Source organism: Empidonax traillii, unplaced genomic scaffold, assembly GCF_003031625.1.
Source record: "Empidonax traillii isolate 1590-97213 ecotype Southwest subspecies unplaced genomic scaffold, ASM303162v1 scaffold22:size5013007, whole genome shotgun sequence".
Classification (NCBI taxonomy): domain Eukaryota; kingdom Metazoa; phylum Chordata; class Aves; order Passeriformes; family Tyrannidae; genus Empidonax; species Empidonax traillii.
Window position 1 is genome coordinate 2,648,292 of NW_020955215.1, and position 20,776 is coordinate 2,669,067.

The 20,776-nt window shown below is 51.3% G+C and overlaps 1 protein-coding gene across 3 annotated transcripts in view; it reads left to right on the plus strand.

The window, feature by feature from the left end:
- Positions 1-20,776, plus strand: part of ARHGAP26 (Rho GTPase activating protein 26) — a 111,955-nt gene that overhangs the window by 26,604 nt on the left and 64,575 nt on the right. For all 3 annotated transcript variants that reach the window (XM_027902172.1, XM_027902182.1, XM_027902193.1), the window contains exons 10-11: positions 2,486-2,580; positions 10,610-10,688. In XM_027902172.1, the coding sequence (XP_027757973.1) occupies positions 2,486-2,580; positions 10,610-10,688 (174 nt within the window). The remainder of the gene's footprint in view (positions 1-2,485; positions 2,581-10,609; positions 10,689-20,776) is intronic.

A 20,776-nucleotide genomic window follows, 5' to 3' on the forward strand; every position in this document is an offset into this window, starting at 1 on the left:
CCCAAAGCCCACAGATCTTTGTTTGCCTTGTGAACCCACCACACTGCAGCGCCATGGGTGCCTGCTTCTCAGTCCCTCATTCCTGCTCCAAGACCTGGACAAGAGAACCTCTTCATTATTTTGCACCTTCCCCAGTGCCTGTAACTTATTCAAGTCCAGGTTGGATGGAGCTCTGAGCAAGCTGGTCTAGTGAAACATGTCTGTGCCCATGGCAGGGGATTGGAATGAGATGAGCTCTAAGTTCCCTTCCCACCCAAACCATTCTGTGCTTCTCTGATGATCCTATGACTTGGCCAATGAAGTTGTTTTGTTTTGGACAGAGCCGCAAGAGAGTCTGGAGTTCCCCTCAACCCCGAGGGAATGTGAGGAGCAGGGGGAGCAGTGGATGTGGGGGACCAGCAAACACCATGTGCCCACTGCTCCTGGGGCTGTATCCAGCACTGGCTTTGCTCCTTTATACTGCAGGAACAATAGACTCCTCCAGAGCATTCCCAGCTGGGACAGTTTGCAAACACAATCCCCTTGCCAGGGAGCGCCTCGGGAGCTGGACAGGCTCCCACATGGCTTCCTACTGTGGGGAGGGCAGCTTCTAAAATTAATTTCCTCTTGCCTTGGAGCATCTTCATTAGAGCTCCGCATTAACATATCCCAGCCCTGTAATCGTCAGCGGCTGCACAGTGTTTCATCTGGGCTCTTCCCATTCCAGGGCTCCCCCTGCACTGGGGCACAGGCACTGCAGGCGGCATCCTGAGCCTGTCTCACACCTTGCAGGAGCCCCACTCCAGTGCTGTGCCAGCCCTGCCACTGTGGCTGCTGCTCACCCAGGGACTTGTGACTTGTACCACCCTGGCATGAAACACTGCCTGTGCCAGGGCAGCTCTGGCTGGGCCCCAAGGTCTGTTGGTGATGACTGGCATGAGCATCCAAGCGTGGAGCAGCCAGGGACTTCGTGGCTGTGCTGCAGGGAATTTCATGGTCTGGCTGGAGCAGGTGCCAAGGTGCTGCAGGAGGAGACCCATGGCTCGTGGGTCACAGAGGACACTGCACATGGTATCGACCCCTCGTGACCGTGCCTTGAACTGTGGCTGGAGCTGGGTATTAGTGGGATAGAAATGGGGGCATTCCCTGAATACTGGAAAGGGAGCTGGGCAGCGTGGGAGCAGCCTGGTGCTGGCAGCAGGCCAGGCTGGGAAGGACCAGGGGCAGGTGGCCTCTGCTGAACCCTGGGGAGATGCCCTGCAGGGAGCTCTCAGGTCTGTCTTCCTGGGTCTGCTCTGGGTCCCGTGTCTGGGGGTTATTCACGAGGGTTATTCATGTGTTAGAAGACACAGAAGCACATGAGAATGGTCACATAGGAGTTAGGGCTTCTTCCCCCAAAAGGAGGCGTGTCCTGCAACATGGGCAAGGAACGGGAGGTGCTGGAAGCCAGCAATAAAACTACAGCATAGTTGCCATCCCGGAGACATGGTAGGATGACTGGTGCAACTGGATGGTTGCAAACTCTTTAGAAGGGATCAGCAAGGGAGAGGGGATGGTGAGGCAGGACTGTGTGTTGGAGAGTGTTTCAGTTGTCTGATGGTGGGGTGGGATGTTTCTGCGTAAGAATCCAGGGGAGTCCCCATCCCTGGTGGGATTCAACAGATGTGTAGTTTTCTCCTGTGTGGACATGGGTTAGTGGAGGGCTTGGCTGTTCTGGAGGAACAGTTGGACTCAGTGATCACAGTGGTCTTTTCCAACCTAAACAATTCCATGATTATAAATATGTTTCCTAGAAAAGTGGGGATGTCAGGGAACAGGGTGGTCAGCCAAGGTGTCATCAGGAACAGCACAGAGAGCACAGAAAAGTGTCTGTCTCCAGGACCTGCTTCAGAATTCATTTTCTCTTGAGTCATCAGTGGAATTTAACAATTGCAGGAGAAATGTCTGTGCTGGCAGGGGCTGAGCCAGGATTTCCTCCAGCAGAGGACAGCAGTGCACAGGGATCCTGCTGGATTGCTGCTCAGCCTGTGGAAAGCCAGTACAACTTGGATGCAGAGAGGCATTTTCTGCATGAGAGAATGGTTTTGTCGTTGCTTTGTTATATAATAAACATTTTAAGGCATGTTTGGTCCTGTTAAGAGTCCTTGTGTGCAGAATGCTCCCAAAAATGCAGCCTGGAGTGAAAACTGACAGCTGGGTCTATGGTGTGCCATTCAGTAATGGAAAATAAAGCTGACTTTGCCCAGAAGTTGTGGTTCAGCACTCCCTGCCTGCCTGAAGCATGGGCTTAATGCACAGATTTGATTGTGGGCATCCTGAAGGGAAGGCTCCTCATGAAAGTTTTAGTCCAAACAAGAGTGTAAAGACTACTTCTTATGTCAGAGATATAAACAGATATTTCTAACAGGGCGAGTTCCCAAATCTTCCCTGGTCTGAACCTGTTCATTTACCGCAGTGGGTGCAGGCAGGTGTTCTTGGCCTCACCTGCAGTTTTGTCTCTTCTCAGGGAGAAGACGAGGCCGTTACCCTGAAATCCTGCACACGGCGGAAAACAGACTCGATCGAGAAGAGGTTTTGCTTCGATGTGGAAGCTGTGGATCGGTGAGTGCCCAGAGGACAAACCTGGGGTTACAGTGACCGTGTGCAGGGAAGGGCTGTGCTCATGTGCACTTGGATTTCCTGTGCAGTTTCCATGTTTCTCTTCTCCTTTAGTCATATCCTCTGTGAATGGAAAGCATTAATCCATGGAATCACACCTCTCTCAGCCAGATGCTCTCTATGTATTGATTCGGTGCTTCAGTTTACAAGGTGCCGAGTTTACTCAAGTCTCTCTGATTTTAATGGTGCTTTAGCACGTCTGCATGCTCTGGCCACACAAGGGAAATGGTTTTCAGTCTGGAAAAGATGATCTCTGGGTGTTTTGGCAGGGATGTGATGCCTCTTTCCAGCTCTGAGTATGTGTTGGTCAGCTTTTGTGCTGGAGTGTGGCTGTTGCTGGTCCACTGGATAATGGATGTCTGGCTCGTGCCTCTGGGCACTTTGGATTCACTTCTTTTTCCTGAAGGAGTAAAATGCTTCTGCTGTAACTTCTCACTTAGCAGCTGAACCAGAGATATGTGTGGATTCATTCTACAGCAGCCTGTTACCATATCAATTAGCATCGTGCATGGGTTATGTATATAAACAGGAAAACCAGGCTGGAGTTACTCTTCCAAGCTGAATTAGTCACTGCCTTGGATCTCTCTTGCTGCAGGAAGTTCACATGGTTCACAAAAGCCCACTCCAAAGCCACTCAGTGTCTTTGTCCTCCCAGTTTTGTGCCTGTCAGTGGTCCAGCTGTCCTCCCTTCTTCAGGAATGCCCAGGAGATCTTGGAAAAACCCCAGCTCATGGAAATCCGAGGTGTTGAATAATGCTGGAATAACTCACAGTGTCTTTCCAGCCTGTGCTTCAGCAGCATTTCGGTGCCAGCCCGTGGCAGGGAGGGGTTGGGGTGATGGAGCTGTGCCTGTGTTGGCTGAGGGATAAGATAACCTGGGGCTGCCTCCCACTCTCTGGAGCCGTGCTTTCCTCCAGAAAGCTGCAGTATTTCAGCTGACACAGGGATTTTTTTTTTCCTCTGCCCTGAGGATATTTTTTTATAATGTGAAAATCAAACTAAAAGTGGGAGGAGGAGAATAGAACCACCACAATAGTTTTCTTCTGCAGCGTGTTCAGAGGCAAATGAACCTTCCCTTGATGTGTGGAGCCTGCCAGGCATGGGATCAAGAGCTGCTCCAAAAATCTGCCTGCTCCATGTAATCATGGCAGGGGAGCGGCACCTGAGGAGTTGCTCCTTTCATGTACTCCTTCCTGCTGCAGGAATTTGCTCCTGTCCAAGAGAGCAGGGGAACAGGATGCCTGAAAGAAAAGGATGTTTCTCCCCAGTATACAGGGAGCTCTGCGTACTTTGGTTATCAGAATTTTTCATTTGATATCTAAAATATAGATTATTCCCAAGATAAACTAAAAAGAAGAGGAAACAACAGGTTTTGTCATGTGTAAAAGGGAGTGTGATGTGGTCAACCTGCCTTCCTCTTCCTGGGATAGATCTGGGCACCATCAGGGCAGTGGGTGATGCTGTCAGTGCCAGGGTTTGCTGGAGATCACCTTCACCTTGCCTGGCACTCAGGGTTTGGCCTGTTTTACAGAATCCTGTGTATTGAGGAATGGTTTCCTTGCCAGTCTGGGATTACTGGGGCTTGGCAGTGTGTGGCTGCCAACCTGCAAGTGCCCTGCCAGGCCTGGCCTGGCTTCACTGCGAGGCTCTGGGGACATGGGGGACCTGGAGCTCGTGGTGCAGAGCGGCCTGTTTGCAACCAGAAGTGCTGGGGCTCACCTGGGAGAACCATCCTGCTGCTCCAGAGGGCAGCCAGGCTCAGGCAGCAGGGAGTTTTCCTCCCTGGAAGCATCACTTTCCATTTTGTGCTGGAGGAGATCATCTCCAGCATAAGGACCTGAGCAGAGGCAATAACTTCAGCTCACACTCTCCACCCAAGTGTGGGACCATAAATGATGGGGTATCTCTGCCCAAGGACCGGCTGGAGCTGTGCCTGTGATCATAGGATACCAATCTGTGGGCTTTTTTGCCTCAAGCTGGGTTTTTTTGGGATAGTTTTCTTCTTTTTTTTGGTGGTTTATTATTGCCTCTACTATTAGAGAGGTTAGAAACTTGATGTCTTGTTCTTGGGGCCCATGCGGGAAGTCTGGATACAATGAAGGCAAACATGCCCAAGGTGCTTCTCTGTCTCCCATACACACTGGGTTTGACTTACAGCACTTCTCCCCTTTCACAGGTGTGACTCGGTGGCTTTCAGCGAGTTCCTCATGTCACTTGGTGCTGTGGGGACAACAGTTTCCTTCCCAAACTCCCCTAAAGCCTGTTCAGTCGTATTTTAAGCTCCCTGTGCACAGACTGGCTTAGTTCAGTTTGTTTCATTATGGCCTGACAGATTGTGTCGGAGGTTGTATCGATCTCACTGACTGTCCGTGCCAACCTGAGGGTGTTGTGGGGTGTCCTAACAGTGTGATCCTGGTACTGTGCTGACACAGGCACAGGGACCGGGAGCTGGAGCTCCTGGATCTCGGTACAGCCTGGAGGTGGCAGCCTCGGCTGGTCCTTCTCAAAAAAGACATCACACAGAAACGGGCTTGTTGTGTCTGTGTTGCATTTTGGGAAGCTGGTACTCAGGCATGGGGTGCAGGGCTGGAGCTTATAAATAACACCCTAAATAGCAACAGCTAAGAGCTGTTCCTTGTTAGGGGGGAAAAAAATTGTGGTTTTTTTTCTCCTCTAAAGATGATTCAGCACTGCTGAGATGAAAATCTGGAGCCTAATCTGTTATTACAGCATTGCTTCCTTGCCATGGAATTACAGAATCCCAGAATGGTTTGGGTTGGAAAGGACCTTAAAGGCTGTCTTGTTCCACTCCCCTGCCATGGGCAGGGACACCTTCCACTAGATCAGGTTGCTCCAAGCCCCATCCAACCTGGCCTTGGCATTTGCAAATAGTTCTGTTGTTCACTGTAGCAAGTTTTTTATTGCTTTGTTACAGCAAAATTAGCCCCAGAATGGTGTTCTAGTGCCTGGCTGAAATATACCCCCAGTGTGATGGATACTGTGTTTTACTGTTAATGTTCTTTTTTCATTAACTAAACTTATTTACAGTCTCTGCACATTAAATCAGGTTTGTAAACAAAGTAAACAGGGATGATAGCCGGTGTCTTACAATATGAGCCTGAGGAGGAGGAGTATCTCATTTGACTGATGACAAAGGCTTTGTCACTTAGGATAATGTAGGTCATTGCTCTGGGACAGAAGCAAAGTGCTTCTAAGTGCCAGTTGGCTTTTCTGGGAGCAGGCGGTTTTCAGAATGGGGGTTTGGTCCTTCATGAAGGCAGTGAGCTCTGCAGGAACCACCATTCCCCTGGGCTGCTCCTTAGGGGGCTTGTCACTGTGCTCTGTGGGCAGTATGATTGTAGAATAGAATCCCAGAATCACTGAGATTGGAAAAGACCTCCAAAATCATCAAGTCCATCCAATCCCCACCTTGTCAACCAGCCCAGAGCACTGAGTGCCATGCCCAGTTGTTCCTTGAACATCTCCAATGTTGGTGACTCCACCACCTCCCTGGGCAGCCCATTCCAGTGTTTGACAACCCTTTCCACGAAGAAATTCTTCCTGAGAGAAGGATTGGCATGGCAATGGCTGGGTGGTTGCATTGGGGTGAACAAGCTGCCAGGCACCCTGCCGAGCATTCCCATGACCAGATGGTTTTCCCTAGGAGGGCTGTTGGCCTTGCTCCGGGTAAGCACCTGACAGACCTGCGTGTCTCTGAGTGCCACCCTGACCATGGCAGGACCTGCTCCCCACTTCCCTGTGCTGAGGCTGGGTGGCTGGTGGGGACCCCACCTCTGCTGGTGTCCCCACCTCTGCTGGTGTCCGTGGCTCCAGCGGCTCTCACCGGTGCTCCGGACAGCACGTGCAGTTCAACTTGTGCTTGTTCCTCTGCCGGTGTCGCCTTTCCAGTGACCTTTAGAACAAAGCGTTGGGGGGTTGTCGCAGGCAGGCTGGCGATGAGGGATGAGGCTCCTTTCCCGCTGGCAGCCACAGGGACCCACAGAACGTGCTGGTCGTTGTTGTACTTCTCATGGTGCTTTAAGCTCCACATGGACACTGAGACTTTCTGAGCTCAGGAGCGCAGTCTGCCCCTTATTTCCATCTTTCCTCTTCTATGTTTTGGGTCCACATCTGGCTGCTGGTGCCCTGGCCTGTGGCCGTGGGGGCTTGTCTGGAGTCCTTGCTCTTCTCAGATTGGGACTGTGAATATCTCTGCATGTTCGGCTCCGCTCAGCCTCTCTTATTAATCCACTCCTACATGTTTTCATCCAGCAGTTTAGATTGTCTCTCTGTGATAAGCTGCTGTAAGAGTTGGTCTTATCTGTTTCTATTGCTTTCCTTATTTATTTATTTTTCTGGAAGAAGGAAAAACTATTGGACTTTCTCATTTTCTCAGCATGCTTAGTCACAGCTCCTTAAGGCCAGGCTATTTGTCACAAAAGCTGAGATATTAAGAAAATTCAAATTTCCTGTGTGGTCTCATATGGAAAAGTCTTCCGTTTTTAGATTGTAGCATATTGAAAATACACTTTCTTGTGAAGTGTTTGCAATATTCTGCTCTGGTCTCACCCTCCTGCAGCCACTCCATTTGGAAATGGGTTCCTTCTGATGCCAAATCTCCACCTTGCATCTCAGAAGAAGGCAAAGGGGTTTGGTGCCTGGAGGTGGAAATGCAGGATGCAGGTCAGGAATGAATCAGCAGGTCCTTGATCTTGTTTGACACGAGCTCCTGTTTGTGCATCTTGGGTGACAGATCCAAGAGGATTGTGGGCTGGCTGGGATGTGCAGGCTCCTCCATGTGGATCCGGGTGCATCCCACATCAGGCTCTGGGGGAGGATGGGAGCTGCCCCGCAGCAGGATCTGTATCTGCTGTATATTACCTGTATAAATAATTATCTATATAAATGACCCCAGTATTCAGGGTGATTTGCTGGGAGAGGGCACAAGGACAGATCTGTTTTGTTTATCTTTTGGGGAGGTAAGTCACAGCAGGATATCTTCCCCCTCACTGGATAGCTTAGATATCCCTAATCTAACAAGCACACTTTGGAAAGTAGCTGATCTTCCAGGAGACTCCAGGTGAGGACTCCATGAGGATGAGGCTGGCTGCAGGCAGTATTCAAGGCAGGCTGATGCTGACAGTGTTGGCAGGAGGCTGATCCAGCACCAGCCATCAGACCCTGTAAGCAGAGGGTACTCCGTGGGCATGGGCCACATCAATTATGAATGAGGCGTAATGTGTGGGTGCATTTTAAATTTATCACAGCCAGGAAGATGGTTCTGCTCAGGAAAGTGATGCAATGGGTGCCGTGGCAAATAAACACTGGGGGAGGAAATGCAGAGCTATTTGCAATGGAAATTTGGTTTAATTCAGTTTTGCAGCCCCTCCTCTTATGCTGGTAAAGAAGTCTGACTTTGAAGTGAAGCCAGAGGAGTTGTTTGTTATCTGTTCAGAGTCAGTAAAAACATTTTTGTGTTATCACCTCTTTGCCCTGTTCTGAGGGAACCTGGCATGTCAGATACCAGGACTGCCACACTAGAACCAAACTCTGCTGGTACTCCACTCCAGTGTACCCTAAATGAATGGAGAGTTTAAAATTCTTTGTGTTAATGTCTTGGCTACAGAGACAGAAATCCCAATATTTCATTTGCCTGTGTCTCCCTAGCTCAGCAAGAGCCATTCCAGGGCTTTCTGCCTGGGATATCTGTGCCTTCAGCAGCAGCTTGGCTTAGACTTAAGCCCTGGCTTAAGCGACCATTCAGCTCCGCAGGTACCAGGGACTGCTCTTCAGTTGCTTTGTACCTGCACAACTAGGAGCTTTGTGCCATGTTTTGGACATATTTGCTGTTGGATGTGAAGTATTTTCCCTCTCAGATGGGGTGATGGTTAAGTGGTTTCCTCTTCCCTTCAAAGTGAGTAAACTTCCAAACCACTAAGCTGGTGAATATTGACTGACTCACCAATGGGATTAACAGAGATCAAGCACATTATGTCTGGTTTTCTTGGACCTGGGCTTGGTGCAAGGCTGAGCACACGGCATCCACTGGTGGGACAATGCTGGGCTGCTGCACGTGCTGAAAGCCAGTGGCTGGGTGGGTTGGATAGGGAGCAGAGTCAGGGAGAGGGGTTAATCCTCTGTTCCTTGCCTGTACGTGCCACAAAGCAATAGAAGACGGGCCAAACCCACCACTTGAAAGCCCCCGTTGATGTTTACTCTTCTAACAGAGGATCGGCTCTTATCAAGGACCAAAGGGCTTCTGCAGACTGTTGGTGCAGCTCACGTTCTCCTGCTGAATCACCCTTGGGGAAGTGCAAGTTGCAAATCACCTTTCTTCCCAGGCTTTATCACTTTTTGAGGATTTAGTTCTGAACAGAGCCTACGTGCTCTGCGGAACACTCCTGCTCTCCGCAGGCGGTTGGCAGCTCCCAAGGTTTAATCGCTCTTCCCACCTTGTGCCGTGGCATCCTGGCACCCCAGAGCAGTGATCCTGACTCCTCTGCCATTCTGGAGCCTTATGTTTTGCCATGAGTGGGAAGAGCAGTGTCAGAGGTTTTCCACTGTCATAGTTCCCATGGAGCAGAGAAGCACCAGCAGACCCCCCGAGCCTGCTGAGCTGCACAGCGCTCGGGCTGTGCCTCTGTCTCCCCGTTGCCAGGGATTCTGCCTGCTCTCCAGCAGGAATAGCTTCTGTGCTCTGCTAATGCGTCTGAAAATAGCCCAGGAGGAAGCAGCAGGGCTAGAGCAGACACACAGAACAGATCTCACTGTCTGACTGAGCCTGGGGCCTCTGCCCAACCCCGCTGTGGGGAGCAGTGGTGGGATGGGATGCGACCACCCCTTAGGAACTGGAGACCTGGTTCAAAGGCACGATGCTGAGGAGGTACAGCAGTAGCCAGGCTGTGTGTGTTGGGATCAGCTGGCTGTGGAATGAGCTGGGATGTGGAGATGGAAATCCTGACAGCTTGCAGCCGAGCGAGGTGCAGTGAGTCGCCAGCCCACGGCGTGGGAGCACAGCACTGGCTTCGGTGCAAACACACACCATGACTGAGGTTGTGCAAACACTCTCCAGCGTGTTAAATCCATCCTGACCTTGCTGATCGTGCTTATCAGAGCAGGTAATTGAGGTTTAACTCCTTGCATAGAAAGGATGTAGCATCCACTCAGGAGCGTGGAGGTGGCGTTGGCCCTCGGGTGAGGGCAGGACCAGTGCTGTCCTCTGGCTCCTCTGCTGTGTGTGCAGCACTCAGGCCTTTCCCCTTCTCATTACAGTAAATGAGCCGTCATTTTCTGGAGACTGGATTTACAGGGCAGCTCAGGGCTGTTGTGCATGTGATGGCAGGGGCAGGACTAGCACCCTGGGGCAGACAGGATTCCTGCAGTGCTCCCCTGCTGCTGGAGGGGTGCACGGTCCAGGATAGCCTCACTGCCACTGCTGCCTGTGACAGCAGGGTATGGACAGGGTCAGGGCACTTGCACAGCCATGCTGACACAAACACTTCAGGGATGTAATGCTTCTCACAGCAGAAGGTCCCCTCCATGAGCTGGTGCATGGGGTGGTGGTGGGACATGGAGGGCTGGGATGTGTGGGGCTCCTGCTTGCTTGGTTACCTTCCTTGGTTACCTTCCTTGCCTTCTGCTGCTGCTGGATGGACCTGCTTAGCCCAGGGCAGGTGAACTGTCTGGCTGAGGGCCAGAGGAGGAATTTGGCATCCAGCTCTTACACTAAACCCACTGGAAAGGTGTGTTGATCATTGGAGATGTCCTCTGCTTGCTTGCTGACCCTGGTCAGAACCTGCAAGGATGTCCAGGGAGAGGTCAGGCTGGGCTCAGCCCCATTTGCTGGGACTTGGCTAGAAAGAAGCTTGTCCTCTTTCCGTCTTCTTCTCATGGGAAATTTATCTCCGCTTATTTTATTTTATTTTGATTTCCATCCGGCAGTTTATTTATGGCATCCCCCTTTTCTCTGCAGGCCGGGCGTCATCACCATGCAGGCGCTTTCGGAAGAAGACCGGAGGCTGTGGATGGAGGCAATGGATGGCCGGGAACCGGTGAGCAGAGATAGTACCCAAAAAGCAGAGAAAATTGTGGAGAGCCTCTGGTACCCCAGGGCAGATTGTTTGCTGCGGAGCCCGCTGTCACGCAGCGCCTGCCAGCCAGCGTGAGAGCTGTATCCGTGGGGCAGCTCCTGCCTCCTGCCAAGAGAATAGTTTAATCCCTTAGTTAAATATTTGAGGTAATACTGTATCTCCTGTGCTTGGATTGCTTGAAGGTGCGGTGGAGAGGAGGAGGGTAGGCTTGGCCAGCACAAACACGCTGCTCTGCCGTGCTGAAAGGAAAACATGGCAAAAAGAGCAGTGGAAGAAAATATGCTGTAGATTTCGAGGGCTTTTTGAGTCCTGCGACTCCTTGGCAGCCGTTTCTCAGTCTGGTAGAGAATTGCACATTTCGTGTGAGCGGAGGAGTGTGGCCCCTGTTCCCCGTGCTTGCTCCTGCCCTGCCAAAGGCTTCCTCACCTCTGGAAGGGATTCTGGAGGTTTGCAGGTTGTCAGTTTTTATTTTTGAATGCGTTTTCAAACCTTCCTGCCAGCTCAAAATTTGGCCGGTTCCAAGTGGGTCCCTCGGAGGGTTCAGGTGCTGGTGTGGCCCATCCTGGCTCGGCGTGGGGCTCTCCCGTTGCACACACGGCACCACCGGGCAGCCAAGACCAGCCTGTGACCTCCATTCCTTGGCGTGGCCAAAAGCATATCAGGACATGAAAAGAAGCCGTGCACAGAGCCAGAGCAGCCCAGGCTGTTCCGTGACAGCTCACGTGGTTTGGAGTTGGGTGTCTGTGCTCCGGGCTCGAGTCAGGCTCTGGCAGCTGGAGTGGAGTCCATGTGGCAAGCGTGGTGTCACATCCCAGCACAGCCCACTGCCACAGGCTGGTACTGGTTTGAGCGAATCCCCCCCAGATCCATGGAAAGGTTCTTATTTACCACAGAAAATGTTCATTGAAGCCGAGTGAGGTGTGGAAACGTGGGGTTGTTCCGAGAGTGCTGGAAAGCACGTGCTGGGCTTAGTCAAGCACTTGCTTTTAGAACACGCAGCAGTTCAGAGATCGGGAGGCTGGGTGTGGAAGGCTGCTGCCCTGCATTTCAGGGAAAGGATTGCATTGTGGATTACAGCCAGGTCCCAGCCTGGAATGGTAGATCCATCAGGTAATTCAGGTAGGACGGGAGCTCGGGAAATTTCTAGTCCAACCTCCTGCTCAGAGCAGGTTGCTCGGGGTGTTACCTGGTCGGGAGCTGAGAGCATCCAAGGGAGGAGAGGGTGCAACCTGCCTGGGCTCGAGCCTGGCTGCTGCCGTGGCCTCCTGATCCTTGGGCTGAACCTCTTCTGTTTCAATTTACCCCTGCCCAGAGAAGCTGTGGCTGCCCCATCTTCAAGTGTTCAAGGCCAGGTTGGATGGGGCTCAGAGCAGCCTTGTCTAGTGTAAGGTGTCTCTGCCGATGGCAGGGGGTTGGGACTGGATGAGCTTTAAGGCCCCTTCCAATCCAAACCATTCCATGATTCGATGATTCTGTGACAGCCTCTGCTCCCTTTTTCTATCACCTGTTGAAACCCTTGCATGGGACAACCAGCCAGCTCCTGCACCTTGGCTCTTGAGCCCTGGGGAAGCTGTACTGAGACAACCGTCTCCAGCTCCAGGTGCCAGCTGTCTTGATCCCTCTTAAATGAACCCCTGCCTTGATTCTGGTTGTACCTAGAGACCGAATAGATAATATTTTCCATTTCTTCAGGAGCAAAATGTGCATTGTTGCTCCCAGTCTGAGTGGAGCCTTGTCCTCCTCCAGCCTGCTCACCTGCTTCCCACTGCCCACCTCTGCTGGGGGCTGCTGTTGCAAGGATGGGAAACCCAGTCACCTGCAACAGGAACTGCTGGAATATGGTCACCCAGTTGTGTGCTGACCTGCTGATATTACCAGGATGTGGCACAAGAACAGAGCCACTCTGTAGAGGTGCAGACAGGGATTTTTGGGTGCTTGCAGAGCGCTGTGCGTGCAAAAGGAGCTGTGGAGCAACCAGCACAGGACTGCCTGGATTATCCTGTTCCAGAATGTGGTTATGAGAGCTCCTTCAAAAACACGCAGGTCTTCGTGCCGCCTGTGTGTTGCTGTTCCTCCCTATCGTGCCCATCAACTGAGGGCAGCCTGCTCATCCAGCGTGTCAGGGGTTGTGGCTGCGTGTTAATGCAACACTTCATGGCACTTAAATGCTAATGGCTTAAACTGGCCTTCAGGTGTGGAGTGGGAACCATGGGAATGCAGCCCATATGGAAACGGATCCAAGAGGCACTTAACTGACGAAGGTGGTGCGTGCTGACAGATGAGGCACCTCCTTGTCCTCAGTTATCCTCCTCCATCCATCAGGAATGGAGTTGTGGGCTGTTCTGTTTGGGTTCTTATCTTGCAACACCGGGGTGTGGTGTGTTACCTTCTCCACAGAGATTTCCTTGAACAAGAGACAAGGATTTAACCTTTAGACTCCTAGAAATATCCATCTTTGACTGTGTTTCTGTAACCGAAGAACCATGCTGGAAAGAATGTCTGGTTTTCCTTTGATTTGACTGTTGAGCGTGGGAAAGGTTTGGCACGGTGGGGGCAGTAATTCCATGCGCAAATTCAGGCTGTGAAGAGCTTAACGTGGACTGGAGTTTATTTCTTAATTATAATGAAGAAAGTAAACCCAAATGTCAAATTACATCTTAGTGAGATCTAAACATAGAATGTGGCTGCATTAGCCAAGACATTTGTCACAACTTGAGAAGATTTATGCTGTATCTCACAGCCGGAGCAGCCTCCAGACAACTCTCATCGCGCGGTTAACTCTTACCGCTTGTTATTAATTTGGATAAACCCCCTGTGTTGACTTTGGGTTTTCTATGGTATTACAGAGGCTGGAAATAGGAGAAACTACTAACTCCATGATGGGTCAGTGGTGTTTGGTTTTATTAAGATACTGAGGTCAGTTTCCTATGGATTTACTCCTCTGGTGATGAAGTTTGCAAATGTATATGGTGGAGGCTAAGAGTAATTCTGAAACTTCCTTGGAGCCTGAGTCAGGAATAAAAGCTATGTTAGCTGATGGTGGGCTGCAAGATTAGGAGAGGCACAAATTAGACAGTGTGTTTTGTGGCAAAGAACAAGGTAAGCATTTTGGTAAGGTTGTGGCTTTCTTGCCAAGCCTGTAGCTAGAGTGGAGGGGAGACTTTATCCCTCTCTATAACTCCCTGACAGGAGTGTGAAACCACGTGGGATGGGGCTCTGCTCCTGGAGAACAAGGGACAGGACAAGAGGAAGTGGCCTTAAGCTGTGCCAGGGGAGGTCCAAGTTGGACATCAGGAAGAATTTCTTCCTGGAAAGGGCTGTCAGGCACTGGAAAGGACTGCCCAGGGACGTGGTGGAGTCACCATCCCTGGAGGTGTTCAGTGAATGATTGGACGTGGCACTCAGTGCTCTGGTCTTGTTGACAAGGTGGGGATCGGTCACAGGTTGGACTCCAGGACCTTAGAGGTCTTTTCCACCCGAAATGATTCTGAGACTGTCGGTGCCCTGCAGCTGCTCCCCACTAGAGGGCAGCTGAGACCGGCCACTCATGGCACTTGTGACATGTGGGCTTGGCCAGGACCCCCCACACCCCAGGGCTCTGCGGGGTTTCTGGGGCTGCCCTCCCCCCTGTCCTGCGGACTGGAGGTCTCGGGGAGGGACGTGCCCCCCAAGCCTGCCCCCCGTTCCTGCATTTGGGCTGCTCAGGGTGGGGACAGTGCTCACTTCCCAGCTTTTCCCCTGAAACCTGTCACAGCCCTAAATCAGAACCACCTCTCCCTCCTGCCCCTACACAAGAAGCTGTTAGTTTTGGGATGGCAGCGTTTAATCTGGGTACACTGAGAGAAGGAGAGTACAGACCTTTAGGACCTGTCAGGTCTCTGAGCTCCTCCCTCCACAGCCATGGGCGTCTTTCCCCTTTCTCTGCCCCTCCATGTCCCCCCAGTCCACAGTGACCTCTGTCACCGTTCTGGGAGCTGTGCTGTGGTGCTGGTGGTGGGTTTGGGTTGGTGAGAGGAGCAGAGGTGAAGCAGCAGCAGTGTGGTCACATCTCTCCACCCACTGCCAGCCTGGCACCGTGGGGCAGGACTCCCTTCCCTGCGGGTGTCCCACTCAGGGTCACTGTTGGCTCTTCCACATGGACTGGGTGCAGGGGCCCTCCAGGAGCTCTGGCTGTGCACCGAGGCTGGTGGTGATTCCACTGGAGCTCCCCATGCCGTGGTCCTGTTCCCAGCCCTGCAGCCACGCTCCTGGTGGGACAACAGGTCAGTGGTCCAGGAGCTCCTTCACCCCTGCCGCTCTGGAGGTGCTGTGTGGTGTTTGTGTGCCAAACAGTGACAGCAGAGCCCAGCCCCGCATTCCTGCCCAACGCACGTCCCACCTCCTCCTTGGATATTGCTACTGGGAATTCTTTCTGAAATTGTTTTTCATTTTCCTTGTCTAATTATACAAAATGGTGAGGGATTTATTTCCCAGTGGAAATGATGTCTTTTGAACTCACTCCAGTGCTTTCAACCTCGGCATTCCTGTCATTTTGGCTCATTCAAAAAATAAATTAACTTGAAGGATTTCGGTCCCAGCGCCCGTGCGGCTGCTGGGGAGCAACCTTGCACCTACCACCACACCCCTGCCCAACCCCCTCACTGGGCTGGGACTCACTGGAGATGCAGATCTGCTTTGCCCTTTTAATTCCCTCCATCTCAGATGTCAGAGAAAAATCCTGACGCAGGTAGAAAAATCCTCACCCAGAGCATCTTTGCATACAGACGGTGTCTTTGGCCGAGTTCTCTTTGCACGAGGAGCCTGAGACAAGTGTTGGAGTGATCACTGTGTTCTTCCCCCTGCTCGCCTCAGGGCTGGGTCCGTGTCTGTCTCTCCAGCTTGTTTCCTCACAGCCTTTCCCATGCTGATCTTTGTGCGCTCCCGATCCCACAGACCTGTGTTTTTGCCGGCTTTCTGGAATAGATGTTTTTTATCTTGCAGGTTTTCATGACCTTCATCCTGCCTGAGTTTGTTTTCTTACATCAATTTTGTTGTTTGTTTTTCTCCATGACGAGTCATTCTGACTGCTGCTTTTACATCTCCCTGTCTCTCTCTCTTTGCTCAACAGAATGTTTTTTCCCCACTCTGCTTGCTCTTAATCTCTTAAGTTCACCCAGTGAACTTTCCCTGAACTGGTGCCCAGTCTCTCCGTGCCCTGGGAGCATCCGTGCTGCCTCCCAGAGCAGCAGCACTGCCTCAGTGGAGCCACACTGGAGGTGAGTCCCACTGGGCCCCAACCTGGCCCAGGGGAGCTCCTGCTTGGCTTATTTTTGCATCCCACAGGTCAAGATTATCGCCCCAGAAAATTTGTAATCTTTTTCGGAGACAAGGTGGTAGCAGAGGATCTTCAGAGAATCAGCCGGAGCTTTCAGACGGAATGATGCATCACTTTCCATGTTAGTTCTTGTATCACGTGCTCTTCCCACTGTTCCCTCCCTCTCCCTCCCCTGTTTGGTAACTCACTTAAGCCTGTAATAGCAGTAACTTTACGTGGAGTTCATAAGCTTTTATTTTACTTCTAAAGCACTTAAGCCAGTGAGGTCTTAAGCCTTGACTTCAGGCTTTTATTCCTGGTTCCAACAACTGCTGCTTCACTGGCTGTTGTCTCGCCCAGCTGCAGTCACTGCTGGCTTCAGGCTGGCAGGTTTCGTCCTTTGCTTGAGCTGCTTGGGTGATAGAGAGAACAATACTGAGAGAAGCATTCTAGATGATTTTTGAAAGAGAAAAGAGCCCTCTGGATTGCTTTTACACACCTAAAAGTGCTGTGCCACCCAGTTCTGGCAAGTTTGTGACCTCTTCTTCCCCCTCTGTTGTTGGGGACATGCAGGAGCAGAGCAGTAGCTCTCCTGTGAATACCTCATCATTTCTTTAATGCGTTCCTTGCTCTTCCTTGGGGGTCTGTGCTGCGGAAATTGGCTACGAACGTTTGGCTTTGCCTGGAAACGGGTTCAGTTGGTCCCAGGAGACCAACTGGGTTTTGCTCTCCCTTTGGCAAGATGATGTTGGCTCTGCTGCACGTCTCCTCCCATATTGTGTCACTGCTGATACCCCCCCAAGGGAAACTTGCAGAGGAGTGAGGAATGGGGATGTGAGTGTAGGTCCCATCACTGATCCACTGGACATCATACAACACTCATCTCCTGTGTAGGACACCCACCAGCTCCACTGCATCATGGAGTTTTGGGTTTTGGGGGGTTCAGGCCAGCGGTGAGCGTGGTGATGAGAGGTGGGTTGAGTTTGTAGAATTCCTGGGTAATGTTGGTTAATTGAACCTGGATTGCAGCACAGTGTGTGGAACAGGACAGATCAGCTGCGTGTGGCAACTTGTTTGTGAGTCTGGGCCTGGAGAGGTGAACCAGCCTAAGGGAAGGGTGCAGAGGGGTTGCATCCTGGGATTTCATTGCATAGTTTGGTGGGAACTTGCTGTCCACCCTTTGGCTGTGCTGGCACCTCTGCAGGGAGGCACAGAGCCTTGGCTGGAGTGACAGACCAAAGACCGTGTGCTTGCTTTGCCTTCTTCTCTGCTCTTCATCACGTCTGCTTAGAATGATTTGATCGGGCACTTCAAGAAACATGTAGAAATTTAGGGAATAGCTCGTTTTTAGGAGAACAAACTCCCCTGTCAGTTTGAATATTGAATATTGAGAGTATTGTTTCCTATTTTAAATTAAAAATTAAAGTGAATATTTCATCGTACAATGAGTTGCAAAACTGCCCTCTTCCTTTATTGGTTCTTACATTTGGATTTAAGCAGTGATTTCCTGTCCTGCTGCAGCCTCGCCGTTGTCCGTGACCCAGGGGGTTTTCTTCTCCCAGCTGCAGCCCCAAGAGAAGGTCTGTCCTTTGAAACTGTTTTAATCATCTTATTGCTGTCCTTCTGGTCTCTCTTCTGCTCCCAGCTCCAGGGAGGAACCCCGTGCTGCCTCCCAGGGCTGCTCCGAGAAACCTCTGCAGCCACCCTGGGCTCACAGGGGTCTCCCTGGGAGCAGAAGGATGGAATTGTGTCCCCTTTCTGCTGGCCTTTCCCAGAGCCTCAGCCCCATGGCTGACCCAGGAGTCCCGCCACCAACAGCTGTGCAAACGGGGGGGTGAAAGTGGTCTCAGCTCAAGGATTGCACGGTGTTTAAACCAGCAGCCAGTGGTAGTTTACCCAGCGCTGGCACCAAGCCACCAGCGTTGTTCGGAACACCCGGGCAGTGTCAAACCTCTTTCACAGAGGAGGAGCGCCAGGCATGGCTGTGTTACAGTTATTTTAAAAATAAAGATGACACTGTCATTTAAAATTAGGCTGGTTTTGATGTGTTGAGAGCCCGTGTTCGTCAGCAGACGTTGGGAGGAGGAAGGGCGTGTGTGCTGGCTGGGGCTGGCTGGGCTCCAGGGCAGAGCTGCTGGAGGAGGATGTGCAAATTGTTGCTCAAGCATCCTAGAAAACTTAGGGGAAGCTTAGACTGATAGAAGTTTTCACTTTTAATCAGTCATTTGGGTGATCCCAACATATTTGCTCTGCTGGGCTTGCCTGAAAATGCTGCTCTGGGAAACTTCAGGCACCTTAGTTATTCCAAAAATGTATTTTACTGAAGCAGTTGACCTTTAGCTGCGTTATTCTGAGGCTGCCATAGATCTGACATGCTATCCTCTGTTACGTCCACATAACCCCCAGAGTAGCTGCTGCTGGATTCCCTTTCTGCAGTTACACGTGGGAAGTTGACAGTTTGACCCAGGTAATTTTTTCCTTTAGTTTGACCCAGGTAATTGTTTCCTTGGGTGACAAACATGGTGGGTTATATAACTGAGCTGAGCTAAGCAGCCCAGCTGGCTGGCGGGGAGCCCGGCCAGCCTCGGCTCCGGAGGCCCTTGGGAATGCCTGCACTTGTAATAAAACGTGGGCTTGTTTTTAATTAGAACCATCCTTTAGTTCAGCTCCGAGAGACAGGAGAGCAGGACCCGTGTAGAGGATCCAAGCCCCCAGATGCTTCACTTCTGATGGACTTTTTTTCTTCGTCTTTTAATCAGGCCCAGGGTGGGAGTTGTGAGCTGAAATTCGTGTTGGAAGGAAGGAGGAGGAGAGAGAAGGGGGGGACACAAGGTGGGAGGTGACTCCGACAGTGATGAACAGTAGGTTGGGAGGAAAGGAAGGAAGGAAGGAAGGAAGGAGCTGCCAGGGTCCCTGGCCACCCTCTTCCAAATGAACAGCCTCGTCTGAATGACATAAACCAGCATTTCACAGTGGGTTTCTGCTGCCCTGCCAAGTTCTCCACTTGGGAAGCGAGGCATATTTTTTCCTCCTCTGCCGCTGCAGGGAGGTTTGCAGGGATGTGGGCTGGGAGAGATCATACTCCTATCTGTATCCTTCTGGCTCGCAGAGCAAGGAAGGTTATTTCTAACCACAACGCAGTGTAGTCTAGCTCTGAAAATCCTGCTTGTACTACAAAAACCTGGCTGTCAGACAAAAATAGAACAGGGCTGATAAGGCAGAGCCAGAAACAAGGGCTGATTTCATCAAGGTTGCCAGGTGTCCTGCTTTTAATAAGGAAATAGGCTTTTTGTACATGATCTGCCCTGCTCCGTGCTTTGCTGGGATCCTACTTCTGGGCTGTGTCCCAACCCAGCATCTCTGCAGTGCTGAGCCAAGCTCGGGTGTCAGGTGCAGAGGATCCTGGCGTGGCACATACCTGTGCCATCTCACTCTTCTTCTTTCTTCCTTTCCATCCTTCCTCTTTCCCCTTCCCTGTTGCTGCAGGGTGCCCTCCCTTCCCCAGGCTTGTTTATGCCATCTCTGAAGGGCTCCCTAGGTGGGCCCCACTCTGGGCATCCCTGTGTGCACCGTGGGTGTGGCTCTCTGTGGGATACGCTCTGGAGTGCAGGGACACAACCAGGTGCATCACTGGTGACCAAGTGAGGGAGACATTAAGGGGAAAGACTTGTTCGAAGTGGATCTTCTGTTGTAGGGCAATCAATGGGTGGGAAAAGGGACGCGTGAGAGTTCCATCCTGTGTTTCCCACTGCTGGGCTGAGTGAGGCCTTGTGCAGGGGCTCTGCTGGAGCTCCAGGGTGCTCGGGGTGCTGCAGACACCCCCCAGCACCAGCTGAGTCAGTCAGAATGGCTGGACTCCAACCTCCAGGCTGGTTTTAAGCCCATTTTCCCTTTTCCTTTATAAAAGGGTTGCAAAACACCCTCATGGAATGTCTATGCTCCTCCTGCCCCTATCTTCCCAACCCATCCCGGGTGGCTGGGAAGCCACTTGGGCTACCAACTCTGAGAGAGTATCTATTTATACCCTTTTGGCTTGTGCATCTTCTGAGCTGAAAGTTGAAAGACTTGTTCCTGGTTGTTTTGAGGATTTTTGAATATGAATCACAAGGAAATTGCATAATACTGCAGCATTTCCTCCCATTGCTCTGGGCCTTGCAAACACCATGCTTCTCCAGGGAGACCAGGGAATTCTGGCAGGACTGGCCTCTTCTGATAGTCCAGATGGAAAGTCTGGATTGAAGGGAAGGTCCCAGCACGAGTGAAAGAAGTGTGAGGTGGAATCTTCCACTCCGGGGTGTAGTGGTTGAAATCCTTCTCAAATGGAGTTTCTACTCCCTCCAAACCAGGTCTGCTGGCCTCTTGGTCTCCGAGGCTTTCCTTAAATCCCTGTTCTCTCTGAGAAACTGGGCAATTCTTTCCTCTAGATTTTAGCCATTGCGCAGAATTTCATGCTGATGTTGGAACCTGAAGGATTTTGGGAACTCTGCTGAACACTGTGCAAGCTCCAAGAGAAGCAGCTTAGGTTGGGCCATTTTGGATTTTGAATTTTAAATGAGAAGTTGCTTTTTGTATAAAATGAATATTCACAGAAAGTTCATGGCACCTCTAAAAGTGCCTTATGTGTCTTTGGGAGGTTAATGGACACCATGGACAGCAGTGTGACCCCTGAAATGAGGAAATCAACATTAAATTACTCAACATCATCTTTTTGTAGTTCCCCTTCCAACCCCCAGCGACTTCCTTTTCCTTTTCCCAC